An 18,715-nucleotide genomic window follows, 5' to 3' on the forward strand; every position below is an offset into this window, starting at 1 on the left:
CCACTACAGCGTGGCTTTATCAAGGGGACCCAGACTATAGTGACATGCCCGCATCTAGCGATGACTTTAAAAGTATTAAGGCTTAATGTGTACGCCTTCAAGACCTCCCCTTTATTCAAAGTAGGCCAATGTGTCAGTGTATATGCTAATCGGCCAATAGTATTCATGAACTGAGAGGCCGCTGGGAGGGATAAACCCCTCCTCTTCACGCATGACATCTAACTTAGAAAATCCTGCATGAAGAGATTCAAGTGCGCATGTCCCGGGACTTAGAATAACTCCCATCGACCGTAATCCAACGCGCATGTCTGGGATTTGAAAACATCTCCAGGGTCGATTGCGCATGCGTACGAACTTAGATTGTTCCCACATCTAAGAAAAGACAGCGCGCATGACTACGGACTTAGACAACTGAATCAAAGATGAAGAAGATTGATAATGACAGGCAAGAAAAGGTGTTATGATCGAGTCTTGCTGCGCATGTTTAGGCACTTGTACTATTTTATTGTGTTCTAGGGTCAGTAAAAGTGAAGTGTAGGACTATGTATTCAGACTGTAAAGAATCAATGTATAAACTGTTGTAAGCAAGTATATTTATATTAATATATAAGTCATGAATAACCGTTATAACTAATACTGACCGTTTTTAAACTTCATGCAGGTCCGATTTATGCGAAAAGACATCATTGAATATACGCAGGGGGTTGGCCATAAATGATGGAAAGGTCCGTCACTATAAGAGGGTGAGTAAATCGCTACGTTCTCAATACTTATACAGATATTGCAATAATTGTTAATAACTAGATAACAGCTATAAGTTGTGGTCACATGACAGCAATTGGGAAGGAGAGTGTGTTCAGCCTGGACCAATCAGGAAGTGAGAATCATAGAAATGTGCAGGAGGACAGTGGCAGAAACTTTGTGTGAATGGCTGAGTGTAAGTGCAGGCACATTATAGCAGCAGTGTGTATAGCTGAGTGTGAGTGCAGGCACATTATAACAGCAGTGTGTATAGCTGAGTGTAAGTGCAGGCACATTATAGCAGCAGTGTGTATAGCTGAGTGTGAGTGCAGGGACATTATAACGGCAGTGTGAATGACTAAGTGTAAGTGCAGGGACATTATAGCAGGAACGGAGAGGATGGGAAACACAAGGGTTGACAGAGACTGCAGGTAGGAATGAGCAGAGCAGATGTGCGCACTGTATAGCAGCACTCTGTCCGTCCGGGGAGAGAGGAATTAGAGCTATGAAGAGATTTCCTGTCCCCTGATGTAAGCTCCAGCCTGAAGTGGATCTGCTATAATTTGGAAGGTGAGGGAGACTTCCTTGTCAGAGTACAGGGCTGTAGACCCCGCTATGCAGACCATGCCTTTCCCCCACTCTGCCACCACTCCGCCACGCACCCAGTACAGGGAGCTCTTAAACCAAAGCAATGCTCTTAAACCAAGATACAATTTTTAAAAACTGGGAGCTCTTCTTGCAAAACGCTTTTAATCCAAGTTACTCTTAAACCGAGGTACCACTGTATAGTCAATTTACATCTATCAGGAACCAAATAAAGTCAAGTAAAGTCTGACACATTTGCAAGGTACTGGTTTCATACTTCTAGTTGGACTAACAAATATGGCTGTCCCTACCGGACACATCTGACCTTTACATCATACCAATGCGGTTTACTTCTAGTGAACACCTAGGCTACACGTCCAAAGAAATAACAAATATTCTGCATATAAATAGCAAAGTGCCAGAGGTGGACTGATAAGTAGGTTAAGAAGGTCTGAAGGTCCTGTTCTGTTCTTACAAAAATATATCAACCAGGAATATAACCGTGTGCATGAGACGTGTTTTCTAAAGCTGCAGGGTGAGAGGAAATTCAGGTAAATGCTAAATTGTCACTTTTAGAATAACATAAGTGAACTGGTCACTGCCTCCCACAACATCAACATCACCCTCCCCTTCTGTGGCAAAAATCCCAAGAATTTGTTGGGCACAGGTGTTCTATTTCTGCCCACTTCCTGATACTATGATACATGTAACTTTGTCCTCATCGACATTACAGAAGTGAATGGGTCACTGCCACCCACAACATCATCCTCTCCTGCTGCTTTCTCATTTCCATGTTACATGTAGCCTTCTCCTCAGCAACATAATTGTTACACAAGTGAATAGGTCACTGTCACCCATAACATCAACATCATCCTCTTCTGCTGCTGCTACAATTCCCAAGATCTTATTGCCAGCAATGTGTTCTATTTCTGCCCCCTTCCTGAAACTATGTAACTCTGTCCTCACTAATAATCATTACACAGGTACATAGGTCACTGCTACCCATAATATCAACATCATCCTCTCCTGCTGCTGCCGAAATTTCCAAGATCTTACTGCCTACAATATGTTCTATTTCTGCCCAATTCCTGATCATATCTATGTAGCCTTCTCCTCAGCCATATTATCGTTACAGAAATGAATAGGTCACTATCACCCATAACATCAACACCATCCCCTTCTGCTGCTGCCAAAGTTCCCAAGAACCTACTGGCTACAGCTTCTGCCCACTTCCTATGTTACATGTACCCTTGACCTCAGAAATATAATATTTCACAGGTGACTAGGTCACTGTCACCCACAACATCATCCTCTCCCGCTGCTGCCACAATTCTCAAGATATTACAGCCTACAATGTGTTCTATTTCTCACCCCATTCCTGATAATGTCTATGTCGCTTATAGCCTTGTCCTCAACACCCTAATCATTACACAAGTGAATAGGTCACTGACACCCACAACATCAACATCATCCTCTCCTGAAAAATTTTGTGCTGCTGATGTATCCGGCTCTCCTGGGGTGGATTTAAAGAGAACCTGTCACAATAAAAAAAAATTGGTCCAGTCTGCAACAGGAGGTGCTAAGCAGTTTTATTTTATTAAAGTGGCCCTCTCCTCATTATAGACTAAGTAGTCAAGTAGGAGGTACTACTATAATGTGATTACACTTTCCATCCACACACTTATACAGAGAGCTGTCAGTCATTGAGTTGGACCACCCACCTGACTACTTAGCCTAGAATGAGCTCAAATTTTCAGCATCAACGTAAGAACATTATTACACAGAGATCCATAATAACCAGAGGAGGACAGTGCAGAGGTGTCAGTGACTGGCTGAGCGCTGCACGCTTCACATAATACGCCTCTCCTTGATGGCAAATCCATATCATTTTCACTCGAACTGAATCCCCATCTGTTAGTCAGCACAAAGACTCCACAGTCCCTCCTCCCACGTCTTCACAGCCTTCTCTAGCACCCAAGTCATCTTAAGGGAATAGCAAGGAGGCAGATGGTTGAGGCGAGAAGCTTTCAGTGAAGCAACCCAAAACGTGTAGGATAGTTACAGGATTCTTCTATTTCAGACCGCCAGCGTGTAATAATATAATATAGCTGTAATAATACATCGCTATACTTGCAGGAAGTGGTGTATTCTTTCCAGTCTGACACAGTGCTCTCTGCTGCCACCTCTGTCCATGTCCGGAACTGTCCAGAGCAGCAGCAAATTCCCAATAGAAAACCTCTCCTGTTCTCCAGACTGGAAAGAATACACCACTTCCTGCAGGACATACATCAGCTGATAAGTACTGGAAGACTTGGGATTTGTTAATAGAATTAAATTACAAATCTCTGGCACTAGTTGATTTTAAAGAAAACAAAATTTAGTTGACAGATTCCCTTTAATCGCTTGTCGTCCCTGTAATCTATGGTAGAACTTGGCAGCAACTGTTAAATTTCCCTAGAGCGCCATCAAGAGGAATGAAGCGTTACATAAGGAATAGTGAAATGGTGTGTAACATAGAGCAGCGCTGGGTCCTCCAGAGACAGGGAAGTGATCTTTGCACACATTGTGATGAGGATCAAGAACAGGTAAGGGCAATAGGGTATCTGCCAAAGGCTTTTCTGTAGAGAGCCCCTTTAAGCTGCATCTTTTCTATCTCCTATAAACTACAGGGCGAAGAGCCTGCGGCCTCCACTAAGTGACCCGATTAAGATGACATTTCCCTAATCTGCTCATCTCCCATTGACTGTGAATACTCATTGTCTGTCACCTAGCAACTGGTGAGCTGTGTACGAATGGCCGCCGTGGTGTCACCTGACTGGATTCCAGCAGATCAGGATTCCACAGAACAGGAGAACAGAGGGTAACTACCTCTGCAGCCTGCAAGAGTGGCTTACGGCCGTGTATATACTAAGGGCCTTGTGCAAATTGTAGTGGAGGCCCCGGCCTGTGAGGCTTCTCATGGAGGCCTGTGCCTGTGAGGCTTCTTATAGAGTCCCCGTCCTGTAAGGCTTCTTATAGAGTCCCCGTCCTGTAAGGCTTCTCGTGGAGGCTCCGGCTTGTCAGGCTTCTTGTGGAGGGTCTGGCCTGTAAGGCTTCTCGTGGAGGGTCCAGCCTGTGAGGCATCTCAAGGAAGCCCAGGCCTGTGAGGCTTCTCTAGGAGGTCCTAGCCTGTGAGGCTTTTTGTTGAGGCCCCGGTCTGTCAGGTTTCTCATGGAGGCCCTAGCATGTGCGGTTTCTCGTAGAAGTCCCAAATTGCCAGTATTCTCGTAGATGACCGGCCCTGTGAGGCTTCTCATGGAGGCCCTAGCCAGCGAGGCTTCTCATGGAAGCCCTAGCCTGTGAGGCTTGTTGTACAGACCCTAGCCTGTGAGGCTTCTCATGGAGGCCTTGGCCTGTGAGGCTTCTCGTGGAGGCCCCAGCCTATAAGGCTTTTCATTGAGGCCCCAGCCTGTGAAGCTCCTTGTGGAGGCTTTGGCCTGCGAGGCTTCTCTAAGAGTTCCCAGCCTGTGAGCCATCTCATTGAGGCCTCGGCCTCTAAGGCTACCCATAGAGGCCAGCTGGTTGGGGCAATGACAAATCAACCAACAAAACACAGTAATCACAGTGTGTCTGAGTTCAGTGATTACTGTGTTTTGTTGGTTGATTTGTCATTGCCCCAACTAGCCAGAATCCTGCTCCACACTAACGAGGGGCAAATACCCCAAAACGGCTGACTGTGGATGGAAGCCTGCCTTGGCAAGCACATGTCATGATCGCAATACTCGCACCTTGAGTCAGACGTTGACAAAAAGGGGCCACCCTGGTGTTTCCCTATTTATGTTCCAATACTCGCAACAGAGTGGGATTTAAGGGGCTACCTATCAGGGTGGTGTGGTGCTCTCCCCATCATGGAGGCACCCCATGGCAACAGGCTAGAGATATCTGGCTATCCCGTGTTTTGAGACTCGCAACCGAGGCTCCACGGAATCTTGTTTTGCATATTTAATTTTTGGGGGGCATCAGTGGAGACTCTTGATTGAGTACTTCATTGGAATTTTTTCACTGATCTCCTTGAGTTCAGGGATTACTGTGTTTTGTTGGTACCCATGGAGGCCCTAGCCTGTGAGGCTTCCCGTGGAGGCCCTAGCCTGTGAGGCTTCTCGTGGAGGCTTTGGCCTGTGAGGCTTCCCATGGAGGCCCTAGCCTGTGAGGCTTCCCATGGAGGCTTTGGCCTGTGAGGCTTCTCATGGAGGCTTTGGCCTGTGAGGCTTCTCATGAATGCAGGGGTGACGTTAGTGACTGCGCTTCTCCATATGGCATTGCACTTTAAGACTTAAGCTGATCCTTGATGCTCAGAATTAACCCTCTGTATGAAAGAACGTTCCTTAGAGTTCCTCACCGATGAAACAACATACACAATGTTCATCAAATCATATTGATAATGCAAAAAATAGTAACTCTTTTCCATACATTAACAACCTTGAGTCCCCGTCTCAGACTGATGGCTGCAGATTCATCTTAGTGATCTAAGTCTCTATGTATGTACTTCTAGGATGTGTAGTTCATTTCCATTATAGGGCCCATAGCCATGCTCAACTACCACTCCACTCATTTTCTATGGGACTTCAGTGCACTGCCAAGAATTGAACTGTATTATGTTTGGAAATCTCATAGACAGTGAATGGAGTAGCGGTCGACCATGTGGTCTACTACTCAATTCACTTAGAAGGCACAGCTCCTCCATTCTGGATGGATCGGGGTCCTAGAGGTCGGACCCCTATTGATCTTGAGACCAGGAGCAAAATACAGAGCTATATTTTTCAATGTGTATGTTGCATTGGATGTTCTCTACCATAGCAGCGTTATCTTTAGTAGTTTGGTAGAGGGAATAAACAGCACTTGTAGAGACCAACACCAACTGCAATATACTGAACAATACGGTTCCTCAAAAGTGGGGTATGTAACCAGAGACTTGCCATTGCAACCTCAATAGAAACTGGAAGGTCAGCCATGCTGATGGTCACCCGGCTCTCCCATAATTAAAAAAAACATAGAATTTCTTAGAACCTGACACATGAGGATGACTCCATATCTGTATGAAGAGTTAAAACAACAGCAGAGGCTGGGCGTAACATCAGGGGGATAGTAAACGTTCCCCCATAGGGATCCAAGTTATTTCTGATTCCCTATTACACAGAGTTTGGATAATTCTTTTTCCAGAGGAATCAGAGCAAAGAAAAAAAAAAGCTGTAATCTCTTTAAAGCTGGCAATTAATGGGAGGATAATTATACAGATAGTGAGAAGTGATGAGCTGCAGAGGCAGGAGAATAGGAAGCCGCTCATGCAAAAAGCTTCTACACAGTATTTATACCACAGGCCGGAACCTAGATACCTAGGAGAAGCCAATACACTATAATGTACATAAATAAGACACCGGATAAGCATATACCGCTGAATTATTATATTCTAAAAACTAATAGAAGCATATAAGGACAGAACAGGATTGCTATCACTATCACATATGGAATGATCGCTCCTTCCAACAATATCAGACCACTCGCCTTCTGCTGCTGTGACCATTCATATGATAAGATTGGCTGAAGGATGTTCTAATGACATCAACTGGTCACTGCCTCCCCCAATATCAGCACACTCCTCCTCTGCTGCTGCTCTAACCATTCATAAGACCTGATTATATTTAAAGGGGTACTCCAGCAAAAATCTTTTTCTTTCAAATCAACTGGTTTCAGAGACTTATATAGATTTGTAATTTACTTCTATTTAAAAATCTCCAGTCTTCTAGTACTTATCAGCTGCTGTATGTCCTGCAGGAGGTGGTGTATTCTCTCCAATCTGACACAGTGCTCTCCGCTGCCACCTCTGTCCATGTCAGGAACTGTCCGGAGCAGGAGAGGTTTTCTATGGGGATTTTGTAGTTTTGCAACAGCTGGAGAGCCAAGGTTCCCTACTAGAGATGAGCGAACCTGGAGCATGCTGGATTTGATCCGAACCCAAACTTTCGACATTTGATTAGCGGTGGCTGCTGAACTTGGATAAAGCCCTAAGGCTATGTGGAAAACATGGATATAGTCATTGGCTGTATCCATGTTTTCCAGACAACCTTAGAGCTTTATCCAAGTTCAGCAGCCACCGCTAATCAAATACCGAACGTTCGGGTTTGGATCGACTCGAGCATGCTCAAGGTTCGCTCATCTCTATTCCCTAACCCTGGTGTATACAGTGCTCTACACTCCCACAATGTAATTATTTGCCGACTCAGCAGATGACCCCCCCCCGCCGGGTTCAGCCTGGGATGCGCGGTGATTGTCCTTGTGGAGAGGACACATTCTCTTGTTATGTCAGACAAATAATCATATTCCTAATAATCAGCAAGATCGTCTCATGAAAGTTTAATTAAAGGTGAACAAGACGACAGAAAAGGAACAACACCCCATACATTAGTAATAAGTCCTCCTGCCCTAGGTATACAACAGGATGACTCCGAATAGCAAAGAGAATTCCTTTGGTGAGTGTATACACCAGGCATAGGGGACTTTAGGCCCTCCAGCTGCTGCAAAACTACAATTCCCATCATGCCTGGACAGCCAAAGCTAAAGCATTAGCAGTCCAGACATGATGGGAATTGTAGTTTTGCAGCAGCTGGAGCACTGAGGTTTCCCCCTCCATGGTGTACACAGCGACCATACCAGTATAAGTATAATCAATTTCCTCTGGACAGTTCCTGACATGGACAGAGGTGGCAGTAGAGAGCACTAAGTCAGACTGGGAAGAATACACCACTTCCTGCAGGGCATACAGCAGCTGATAAGTACTGGAAAGGAAAAATTACTATTATTAGCTGATTGTTGTCTTTATTGCTGCCCAATCAGATCAACCCTGCAGATTATTGCTCCGTGTAATAAAGACGATGATCTGTGAAATAGGGCTCTTAGGTATCCCAAAGGCTCCATTCAAAAATCTTCATTCTTGTCATCGCTTGTGGTCCCAACATTTGGACCCCCACCAATCACATATATCCTATACAGTGAGGAGGAGACACTTTTTACTATGGGAAGGCCCCTTTAAGGCCCGTTTCACCCTCCACGCTCGGATGCTTCTCTAGGATTTATTTCGGGCTGGAGTAAAACTAAAGCTTTTGGGAACGTTCCCTGTGACCAAGTAAGGAAGAGGCGAGGATTCCTCCATAGATCTCCGCTTCATCCCATGTGCAGCCCCCGCTCCTGCATTTGGGGGTGACCTTAGATGACTGTCGCAGGAGGCTGATCCTTGTTTAATGCACCATATTCCTGCAGCGACGTTACCAGCCTCATTACTGAGGGACATCACATCCCGATGCTGAAGAATCGTACTGCAGGATGTGGGGCGAGCGGAGGAGACACCGAAAGTCAGGAGGATACCTTCAGCGTATGTTATCCTTCTGGATTCCATTAAAAGGAATAGTTCAATCAAAAAAAAAAAAAGATCTGTCAAATCAACTGGTGCTAGAAAGTGCCACAGATTTGTAATTTACTTCTATTAAAAAATCTCAAGTCTTCTAGTACTTATCAGCTGCTGTATGTCCTGCAGGAAGCGGTATTCTTTCCAGTCTGGAGAGCAGCAAAGGTTTTCTATGGGGATTTGCTACTGCTGTGGACAGTTCCTGACATGGACAGAGGTGGCATCAGAGAGCACTGTGTCAGACTGGGAAAAATACACCACTTCCTGCAGGACATACAGCAGCTGATAAGTACTGGAAGATTTGAAAAAAATGTCTTTTGCTGAACTACCCCTTTAAGTCCCACTGAAAGGGATTGGGTATAAAATATCAAAACAGGTGAATTAAACTTTTTTTTTGCTATAAGCATTGAGACTAAAGAGACGGGATGTGCCATGGATATGTCATTGTGGGGGTCCAACCATCAAGACCACCTATAATAATGTAAAAACTTTCTGATATGGTAGAGAGACAAGAACATCAGGTGAGAAATGTGACCTGCCACTTATGTATATACTTCTATTTAAAAACCTCCAGCCTTCCAGTACTTATCAGTTGCTGTATGTCCTGCTGCCACCTCTGTCCATGTCAGGAACTGCCCAGAGCAGTAACAAATCCCCATAGAAAACCTCTCCTGCTCTGGACAGTTCCTGACATGGACAGAGGTGGCAGCAGAGAGCACTGTGTCAGATTGGAAAGAATACACCACTTCCTGCACGACATACAGCAACTGATAAGTATGGGAAGACTGGAGATTTTTAAATAGAAGTAAAATACAAATCTATATAAACTTTCTGGCACCGGTTGATTTAACAGGAAAAAAAATGGTGGACTACCCCTTTAAACAGAAAGCAGAGATATACTGACATGGGACTGCTGTTACAGAGACTTATACACATACCTAGTGCAGTCTTGTTCCAGTGATGATGTCAGAGACTTTATACTACTATGAAAGGATACATTCCCAGGATGACAGCTTCTAGACACTTAATAGGTAAGGATTCTCTGGTCATCTCCCGAGCGGTCTCCATTAACCTAGAAAAGAGAGAGAGTCAGATATATATATATATATATATATATATATATATATATATATATATATACTGTATATACACACACAGTGTTCCTGGCTGAGAGGTCCAGACAGATTGTATCAACATGTGTCAGGAGAGGCGTCCAGCAACTACACTGGGGGATTCCCATTATAAGCAAGTCTTTGTATGACTGGGATCTGCTGTCAGCTGCTGCAAACAAATCACAGGAATCATCTGCTGATGGAAACCAGGCCCGAGAGGCACTGATCACACCATGGTAGAGATATACATTCTGCTATGGTTTAATGGATAACCTCTAAGGAAGGGCACAATCTACTAAACTTCTTCCTAAAGGGGAACTCCGATGATTTTTTTTCTTTCAGATCAACTGGTTTCAAAAAGTTATATAGATTTCTGATTTACTTCTATTTCAAAATCTCCAGTCTTCCAGTACTTATCAGCTGCTGTATGTCCTGCAGGAAGTGGTGTCTTCTTCCCAGTCTGACACAGTGCTCTCTGCTGCCACCTCTGTCCATGTCAGGAACTGTCCAGAGCAGGAGAGGTTTTCAATGGGGATTTGCTGCTGCTCTGGACAGTTCCTGACATGGACAGAGGTGGCAGCAGAGAGCACTGGGTCAGACTGTAAAGAATACACCAGGACATACAGCAGCTGATAAGTACTAGAAATTTTTAAATGGAAGTAAATTTCAAATTTGTATAAATTTCTGGCACCAGTTGATTTGAAAGAAAAAGATTTTCGCCGTAGTACCCCTTTAACCCCAAATCCCTTTTTCCGGCCAAGTCACTATCACTTGGGTTGAGAAATTTGAGATATGAGGGACTCTGGAAAAAAAATAAAGCAGATTTTGAAGATAATAAAACATTTCCTACCCGCTGATCGGTCTGGTCTTTCTGATCTCGAAGAACTGTGTCCCGGTGTGGTTGTATCTGAAGTTCTGACATTAAGGAGAAATAACTTCATGTAAGCAGCAGCCGCATCAATGTAAGGAAATGTGGATTTGGATTTGCACTATTACCCCATGACAACACTTCCGGCCTGATGCTGCCATGTCACAGGAAGACAATGTGGGCCCAAATTAACATCCACATCAACGTTCACCTCCATCGCCAGTTACATACATGTACATATTGAAGGGGATGTTGTTTGTCCTAGTGTTTATACTGAATCGGCAGAACAGGAAGAGTTTTCATGGGGACAAAGGAGTAAAATAACTTCATGAAAATAAGGGACTATCTAGACAATACTTTAAAGCTGAATATCATGTTATGAGCTCAACTGTCAAGGAGAGATTGCTGAGCAGCAGAATGCACGTCTCCTCCCTCCAGCACCCATCCCTGCCTTGTATTAATAAAAAAGTTAGCCAACAAAAATCTTTTTCTTTCAAATCAGCTGGTTTCAGAAAGTTATATAGATTTGTAATTTACTTCTATTTCAAAATCTCCAGTCTTCCAGTACTTATCAGCTGCTGAAGGCCCTTTGGGAAATGTTTTCTTTTCAGCCTGACACAGTGCTCTCTGCTGCCATCTATGTCCATGTCAGGAACTGTCCAGACCAGTAGAGGTTTCCTATGGGGATTTGCTGCTGCTTTGGACACTTCCTGATATGGACAGAGGTGGCAGCACTTCCTGCAGGACATCTATCTCACAAAGGCAGTCCACAAAGAAAATCCAAGCACACAACACAAAACATACTCTAACTATCATTTATTCATCAATGAATATTACAAACTATAAATATGTATATCTATTTATATATCTATTAGATTTTGTCCTATTGTATTTTTTGATGTTAAATAATTTATATATTCATACATAGAATTTATGTGAATATTATATAAATTTCATACTTCCATGTCAGTTTTATGTTTGAGTCCATTCCGGAGTTTAGAGACAACTCACTCACTAATTGACCAGTTGTACAATAGCCTATATAAAACCGGACATATGTTGCATGGACATTCATTTTGCTGCTGAGGAAAAAGCCAAAGAAGGCTTTGAAACGCGTCCAGCTATTTTAAAGAACTTTATTTTTTGTGCACATAACTTATTTCTATACCATCATCATCCATCTGATCCAAATATATTCAGCAAAGACTTCATCCTTCATCCTTCACTTGAATTTGGCGCCAAGGACACACGAGGTCCCGCGGGCAACAAGCCCATTTGCGCATGCGCAAGCCAGTTCACCTATTTATCCAGCACCAAGCAGCGCGTCTAGCGCTTGACAGCCAGACGCAAGGACCACTGCTGCCAGAACGATCCCCTTCTCAACGACGGGACCCAACCACCGCAGGACGGGTGAGAAGTGTCGGACGACACAACATTGATTTATTTGCCACATTTGTGAACTAATAACACTATAACTCTTGTGGCCAAAGCTATTGGGCAGTTTTGTACAAACATCAGAGGTATCGCTACTGGATACAGTCAGCACCCATTGAGATATTTTATAACAACTATATATTATAACATATGTTTACCAAAGCTGGCAATCTAACATAACTATGTATCTAATTGACTTGCCTCAATAAGCCTAATCAAATCATCTCCAGCATTTACGGAGAACTGTACTTATATTGTACTAAATCGTATACGGCAAAACAGCATCCCTGATTGAGCTCTGGAATAAGACTGTCAACACAGCAAGTAAGAGTTAAAGACAACATATACCAGTGTTGTTTTACCCTCCGTATAAACATCTTATTAACTGGCATTATACCAATTATTTCAACCAATTAAGGATCGTTACTATTAAGAAGGATCATTTGGATGAAATTAACTACAACATACCATATAAACTAAGATTTTATTATACATAGAGAACTTCATTTTCATTTTTATTTTTATTTTTGTTTTCATCTTTTTTCATTTTTTATTCTAGATTTTTAATTTTTTCTTCCTTCATATACATCGCGATTCTATATATTATATGTTTTTTAACAATCTATACATGTACCATATGCTTTTATAATATGATGTGTTGAATATATTATCACTTGATTAATTTATGTGTCTTCATTTTAAAACATATTGACCAAACCAATAGGCCAATACACTACTGGTAATACATCTGAGGACCCCAACACCAATTTTGATCTCTTTGTACACTTTTTCTTCCCCTCTGGTATAAGGGTAAGGGGTTAACCTCGGTGTAAACCAATTGCAGTTGATCTCGTACTAATACCTCTTTTTTGCCTATTCTATTTCTGTATACCACTTAAGTACTGAGCTCCTGCTCCTCACATTCCACCATGAATATCTGGTCACATTTAGAACAGAAAAAACAAACAATTAATGACTACCAATTTACTGAAAAGAACACTCACACATCAATAGACAATAAAAACCATACTCTATCCAAACTATTTAGAGAGTTAGAATCCGTACTACATAAAAGACTACGTCAACAATGGGAAATTAAAAGCCTATCCCACTATATTGAGATAGACTTAATACCAAAAGGACTAACATTATACAAAATCCCAGCCACTGACCTAGTCAATGAAGATTTTCTCAACAAATGGCAATCCTTTTTTAAAGTTCAATCCATTGCCCTTGTTCAGCTCATTATAGATAGAAGACATCAATTACTCACACAACTAGATAGCGAGATAGAAGGTATTAAAACAGAAATAGATAAATTCCCAATTAATGAAGAATTTTTAAGATATCAAGAAGCTGCATGCCGAAAATTAGACCAAGTTGAGTCAGAAATTATGCAACGTAAAGCTAAAAAACTCAGATGGCAACAGATTGTACATAATGAACCCATACAACCCAATACATCCAATCAAGAACAACACCTTGACATAACCACTAAGAACAGATACACTCCATTACAACACCACGCATCTCCCAGAAACACAACCAACCATTTTTTAGAAGCTCGTCACAACAACCACCACTCTCCTTACCCACGCCAATACCAACATCACAAATACCACACAACGCAACGATCACACTATCACAGTACCAACTATCCAACCAACCACAGGCACTATCCCACCTACTCTCACTCCACATCTCACAACCCATCCCCCAGATATCCACAGCATCTCAATCAGAGATCCCCAGTATCCGGCCCCTCCACCACCAATCACCATCACCCAGCTCACAACAGAACCAACCCAACCACCAACACACCCCGGAAAAGACCCCACATAAGAGAATCAGGAGAAGACGATCACGAAAATCTACAACCAAAACCCAAACAGGGGAAAATATACTAGCAACCTCAATTATCAACCTCAGCTCTACTGAACTTACTACACCACAAAAATCCCTCCTTGAAAAAGGACTCAAATTCGCCCCAAGCAATGCCCTCAATAGATTTGACACCTATATAGGTCTAGAAAAATATGTTCGCAAACTATGCCTGTCCAAATATTTTCTGAAAAAGCCATTAGAAAAAACACAAACATCTAAGGACCAATACCATCACACCAACTGTGCCCCTAAGTCCAAATTCTACCCACGTCATGAAGCAGGTCCGGACCTCACATCCTTCAAAAAATCTGTAGAAATAGACTTAAGAAAATTACAAACCGTCAAAAAACCCACTTACAATCTAACGAATAAAGAAAAAAACGCTATCAAGCAACTACAAGACAACCTCGACATAACCATTCGTCCTGCAGATAAAGGTGGTGGCATTGTAGTTCAAGACACTTCCAAATACATCCTAGAATGCAATAAACAATTAGAAGACACCTCTACTTATATCAAACTCACATCTGACCCAGGAGAAAAATATGATAAAGAATTGAAACTTTTATGTGAACCAGCTTTAGAATCGGACATATTAAATACTAAAGAATATGAGTTCATTATGGCCAATCAACGTAGACTTCCAGTATTTTATACCATTCCTAAGATTCACAAAGATCCAAAAAATCCACCAGGTCGTCCCATTATTTCCGGCATTGGATCCCTTACAGCCAATCTCTCACAATATATAGACAGAATTCTCCAACCCTTGGTTCAATCCACCCCCACCTACTTGAAGGATACCACTCAAGTTATTAAAGAATTAGAACTCTTCAGTTGGCAATCCGATTACCTCTTAGCCACACTAGATGTACAATCCTTATACACTATCATTGACCATCATCAAGGAGTAGAAGCCACTAAACACCATTTACAAAAAACTAATATTCCATCAAATCAAATCACTTTCATAACCGAGGCCATTTCTTTCATCTTATCACACAATTATTTTCATTTTCATGATTCATATTACCAACAAATTACAGGTACTGCTATGGGTACTCGTTTTGCTCCAAGCTATGCCAATCTTTTCCTGGCCCATTGGGAAGAATTAACCATCATGCCGCATATAGGGAATAACATCATCTTCTGGAAAAGATACATAGATGACATCATTTTAATTTGGAAGGGCACCCGAATCCAACTAGAACAGTTCCTTCTCCAACTCAACACTAATGACCGTAATCTTAAATTCACTCCGCACATTAGCCAGGAACAAGTAGAATTTCTCGATCTTAATCTTACAATTAGGGATAACAAATTAATATGCCAGACCTACACAAAGCCTACTTCCAAGAACAGTTATATACTCTTTTCCAGCTGCCATCTCCCCAGGTGGCTCACCAACATACCCACTAGCCAATTCCGCAGATTGAAAAGAAACTGCACTTTCAACGACCAATTCCTAAGTGAAGCTGAAGATCTCTCTAACCAGTTCAGAGCCAAAAAATACCCGGAACCGTTAATACAAAAATCCTTACAATTAGTTCAGCAATTAGACAGAACAGAATTTTTTCAGCACACAGAGCGAACTATCCCCAATCAACACACTACATCAGAAACATCCAAAATCATAATACCATTCAATACTCAACACAAACAAATTGAAAAAATCTTTTCCAAACATTGGCCTCTACTTCGTCAAGACAAAGTCCTAGCCCCCCTTCTGCCAGTCAGACCCCCGATTGTATTCACGAAAGCTCCCAACTTAGCCATTAAAATAGCCCCTACAATTAGAAATCCCTCACATAAACAAGAAAAATCGACTTGGCTTACAACCAAGGGCTTTTTTCGTTGTGGAACCTGTTCCTGCTGTAAATGTACACAGTTCCCGAAAAAAACAACCGAAGTCCAGTCAACAAGTAACGACTTCAAATGGACAATTTCTGAACTATTGACCTGCCACACAAAAGGCGTTATTTATATCCTACAGTGCCCATGTAAGAAACAATATGTAGGTCGCACAAAGAGGGAACTAAAAACTAGAATCAGTGAACACCTATATAACATCAGGAAGGGAAATGAGAACCATCCCCTATCCTTACACTTTAAAAATTTCCACAACATGAAAACTGAAGGAATTATATACGCAGCACTGCATACAGTCAAGACCAACTGGAGAGGAGGAGACTTCATAGCAGCCATGTCAAGGGCGGAAGCCAGATTAATTTATGACTTTGAAACTATAGCACCAGCAGGGTTAAATGAAGAACTAGAAGTATTTGGTTTCATCTAGACACTTGCCTGGGTGGACCTTTTTTCGCGGCCCGTCATGTGCATGGCTGTTCATCAGCGCCATGACGGACCCCGAGATCTGTCTCCCCATGGCTTCCCAACATCTATCTCACAAAGGCAGTCCACAAAGAAAATCCAAGCACACAACACAAAACATACTCTAACTATCATTTATTCATCAATGAATATTACAAACTATAAATATGTATATCTATTTATATATCTATTAGATTTTGTCCTATTGTATTTTTTGATGTTAAATAATTTATATATTCATACATAGAATTTATGTGAATATTATATAAATTTCATACTTCCATGTCAGTTTTATGTTTGAGTCCATTCCGGAGTTTAGAGACAACTCACTCACTAATTGACCAGTTGTACAATAGCCTATATAAAACCGGACATATGTTGCATGGACATTCATTTTGCTGCTGAGGAAAAAGCCAAAGAAGGCTTTGAAACGCGTCCAGCTATTTTAAAGAACTTTATTTTTTGTGCACATAACTTATTTCTATACCATCATCATCCATCTGATCCAAATATATTCAGCAAAGACTTCATCCTTCATCCTTCACTTGAATTTGGCGCCAAGGACACACGAGGTCCCGCGGGCAACAAGCCCATTTGCGCATGCGCAAGCCAGTTCACCTATTTATCCAGCACCAAGCAGCGCGTCTAGCGCTTGACAGCCAGACGCAAGGACCACTGCTGCCAGAACGATCCCCTTCTCAACGACGGGACCCAACCACCGCAGGACGGGTGAGAAGTGTCGGACGACACAACATTGATTTATTTGCCACATTTGTGAACTAATAACACTATAACTCTTGTGGCCAAAGCTATTGGGCAGTTTTGTACAAACATCAGAGGTATCGCTACTGGATACAGTCAGCACCCATTGAGATATTTTATAACAACTATATATTATAACATATGTTTACCAAAGCTGGCAATCTAACATAACTATGTATCTAATTGACTTGCCTCAATAAGCCTAATCAAATCATCTCCAGCATTTACGGAGAACTGTACTTATATTGTACTAAATCGTATACGGCAAAACAGCATCCCTGATTGAGCTCTGGAATAAGACTGTCAACACAGCAAGTAAGAGTTAAAGACAACATATATCAGTGTTGTTTTACCCTCCGTATAAACATCTTATTAACTGGCATTATACCAATTATTTCAACCAATTAAGGATCGTTACTATTAAGAAGGATCATTTGGATGAAATTAACTACAACATACCATATAAACTAAGATTTTATTATACATAGAGAACTTCATTTTCATTTTTATTTTTATTTTAATTTTTGTTTTCATCTTTTTTCATTTTTTATTCTAGATTTTTAATTTTTTCTTCCTTCATATACATTGCGATTCTATATATTATATGTTTTTTAACAATCTATACATGTACCATATGCTTTTATAATATGATGTGTTGAATATATTATCACTTGATTAATTTATGTGTCTTCATTTTAAAACATATTGACCAAACCAATAGGCCAATACACTACTGGTAATACATCTGAGGACCCCAACACCAATTTTGATCTCTTTGTACACTTTTTCTTCCCCTCTGGTATAAGGGTAAGGGGTTAACCTCGGTGTAAACCAATTGCAGTTGATCTCGTACTAATACCTCTTTTTTGCCAGAAGCTGATAAGTACTGGATTTTTAAATATAATTAAATTACAAATCTATTTAACTTTCTGAAACCATTTGATTTAAAAGAAAATGACTTTACCCTTTAATATACAGGGCTCTGTGCGGGAAGCCATGCAGTAAGGTGTGAGGATGAGAGGAGGAGGCATGCATGCTGCTGCTCAGCAACACCTTCTTGGCATCTGGGCTCTGAGTGTAATATACAGCCAAAATATTACCTTTAAATCCATATTGTATCAACCCAACCAGGAAATCTTGCCAGTCAGTAAGTCCCCTGAGGCTATGCTTATACATAGTACTATATACTGAAAGTACTTGGCTTCCCTGGAGACATGACCGGTACCCCCTGGGCTACACACACACCACATATTAGGAGATGACATGTACCGGCTTCTGTTCTGCTGATTACATTGTATATACTGTACACACTAATACAAAGCCATCTATACCACCATATGCTTGCTGTCAGTGAATAGAAACATTGTTTTTCTGGTACTAGAACACATTATAGAGACCCTTCCTAGACTCAAAGCAATCTTGTATTACAGGTTCTTTAACAATGCTGCCTGCAGTACAATGTGAAATATTGTCAGATGGCAGAGTGCTCCCTCATGGTCGCCTCAGTCGGGGTGCCGGGGATTTTACCAGGCTGCTGATTCAGCAGAGTGGGCACCGTGA

The 18,715-nt window shown here is 41.7% G+C and overlaps 1 protein-coding gene across 4 annotated transcripts in view; it reads right to left on the reverse strand.

Annotated features, from left to right (window-relative positions):
- VASH2 (vasohibin 2) overlaps positions 1-18,715 on the reverse strand; it is a 57,243-nt gene that overhangs the window by 13,334 nt on the left and 25,194 nt on the right. For all 4 annotated transcript variants that reach the window (XM_069954316.1, XM_069954319.1, XM_069954317.1 and 1 more), the window contains exons 4-5: positions 10,727-10,783; positions 9,762-9,836 (exon numbers count right to left, since the gene is read on the reverse strand). In XM_069954316.1, the coding sequence (XP_069810417.1) occupies positions 9,762-9,836; positions 10,727-10,783 (132 nt within the window). The remainder of the gene's footprint in view (positions 1-9,761; positions 9,837-10,726; positions 10,784-18,715) is intronic.

This window comes from Dendropsophus ebraccatus, chromosome 15 (assembly GCF_027789765.1).
Source record: "Dendropsophus ebraccatus isolate aDenEbr1 chromosome 15, aDenEbr1.pat, whole genome shotgun sequence".
Lineage (NCBI taxonomy): Eukaryota > Metazoa > Chordata > Amphibia > Anura > Hylidae > Dendropsophus > Dendropsophus ebraccatus.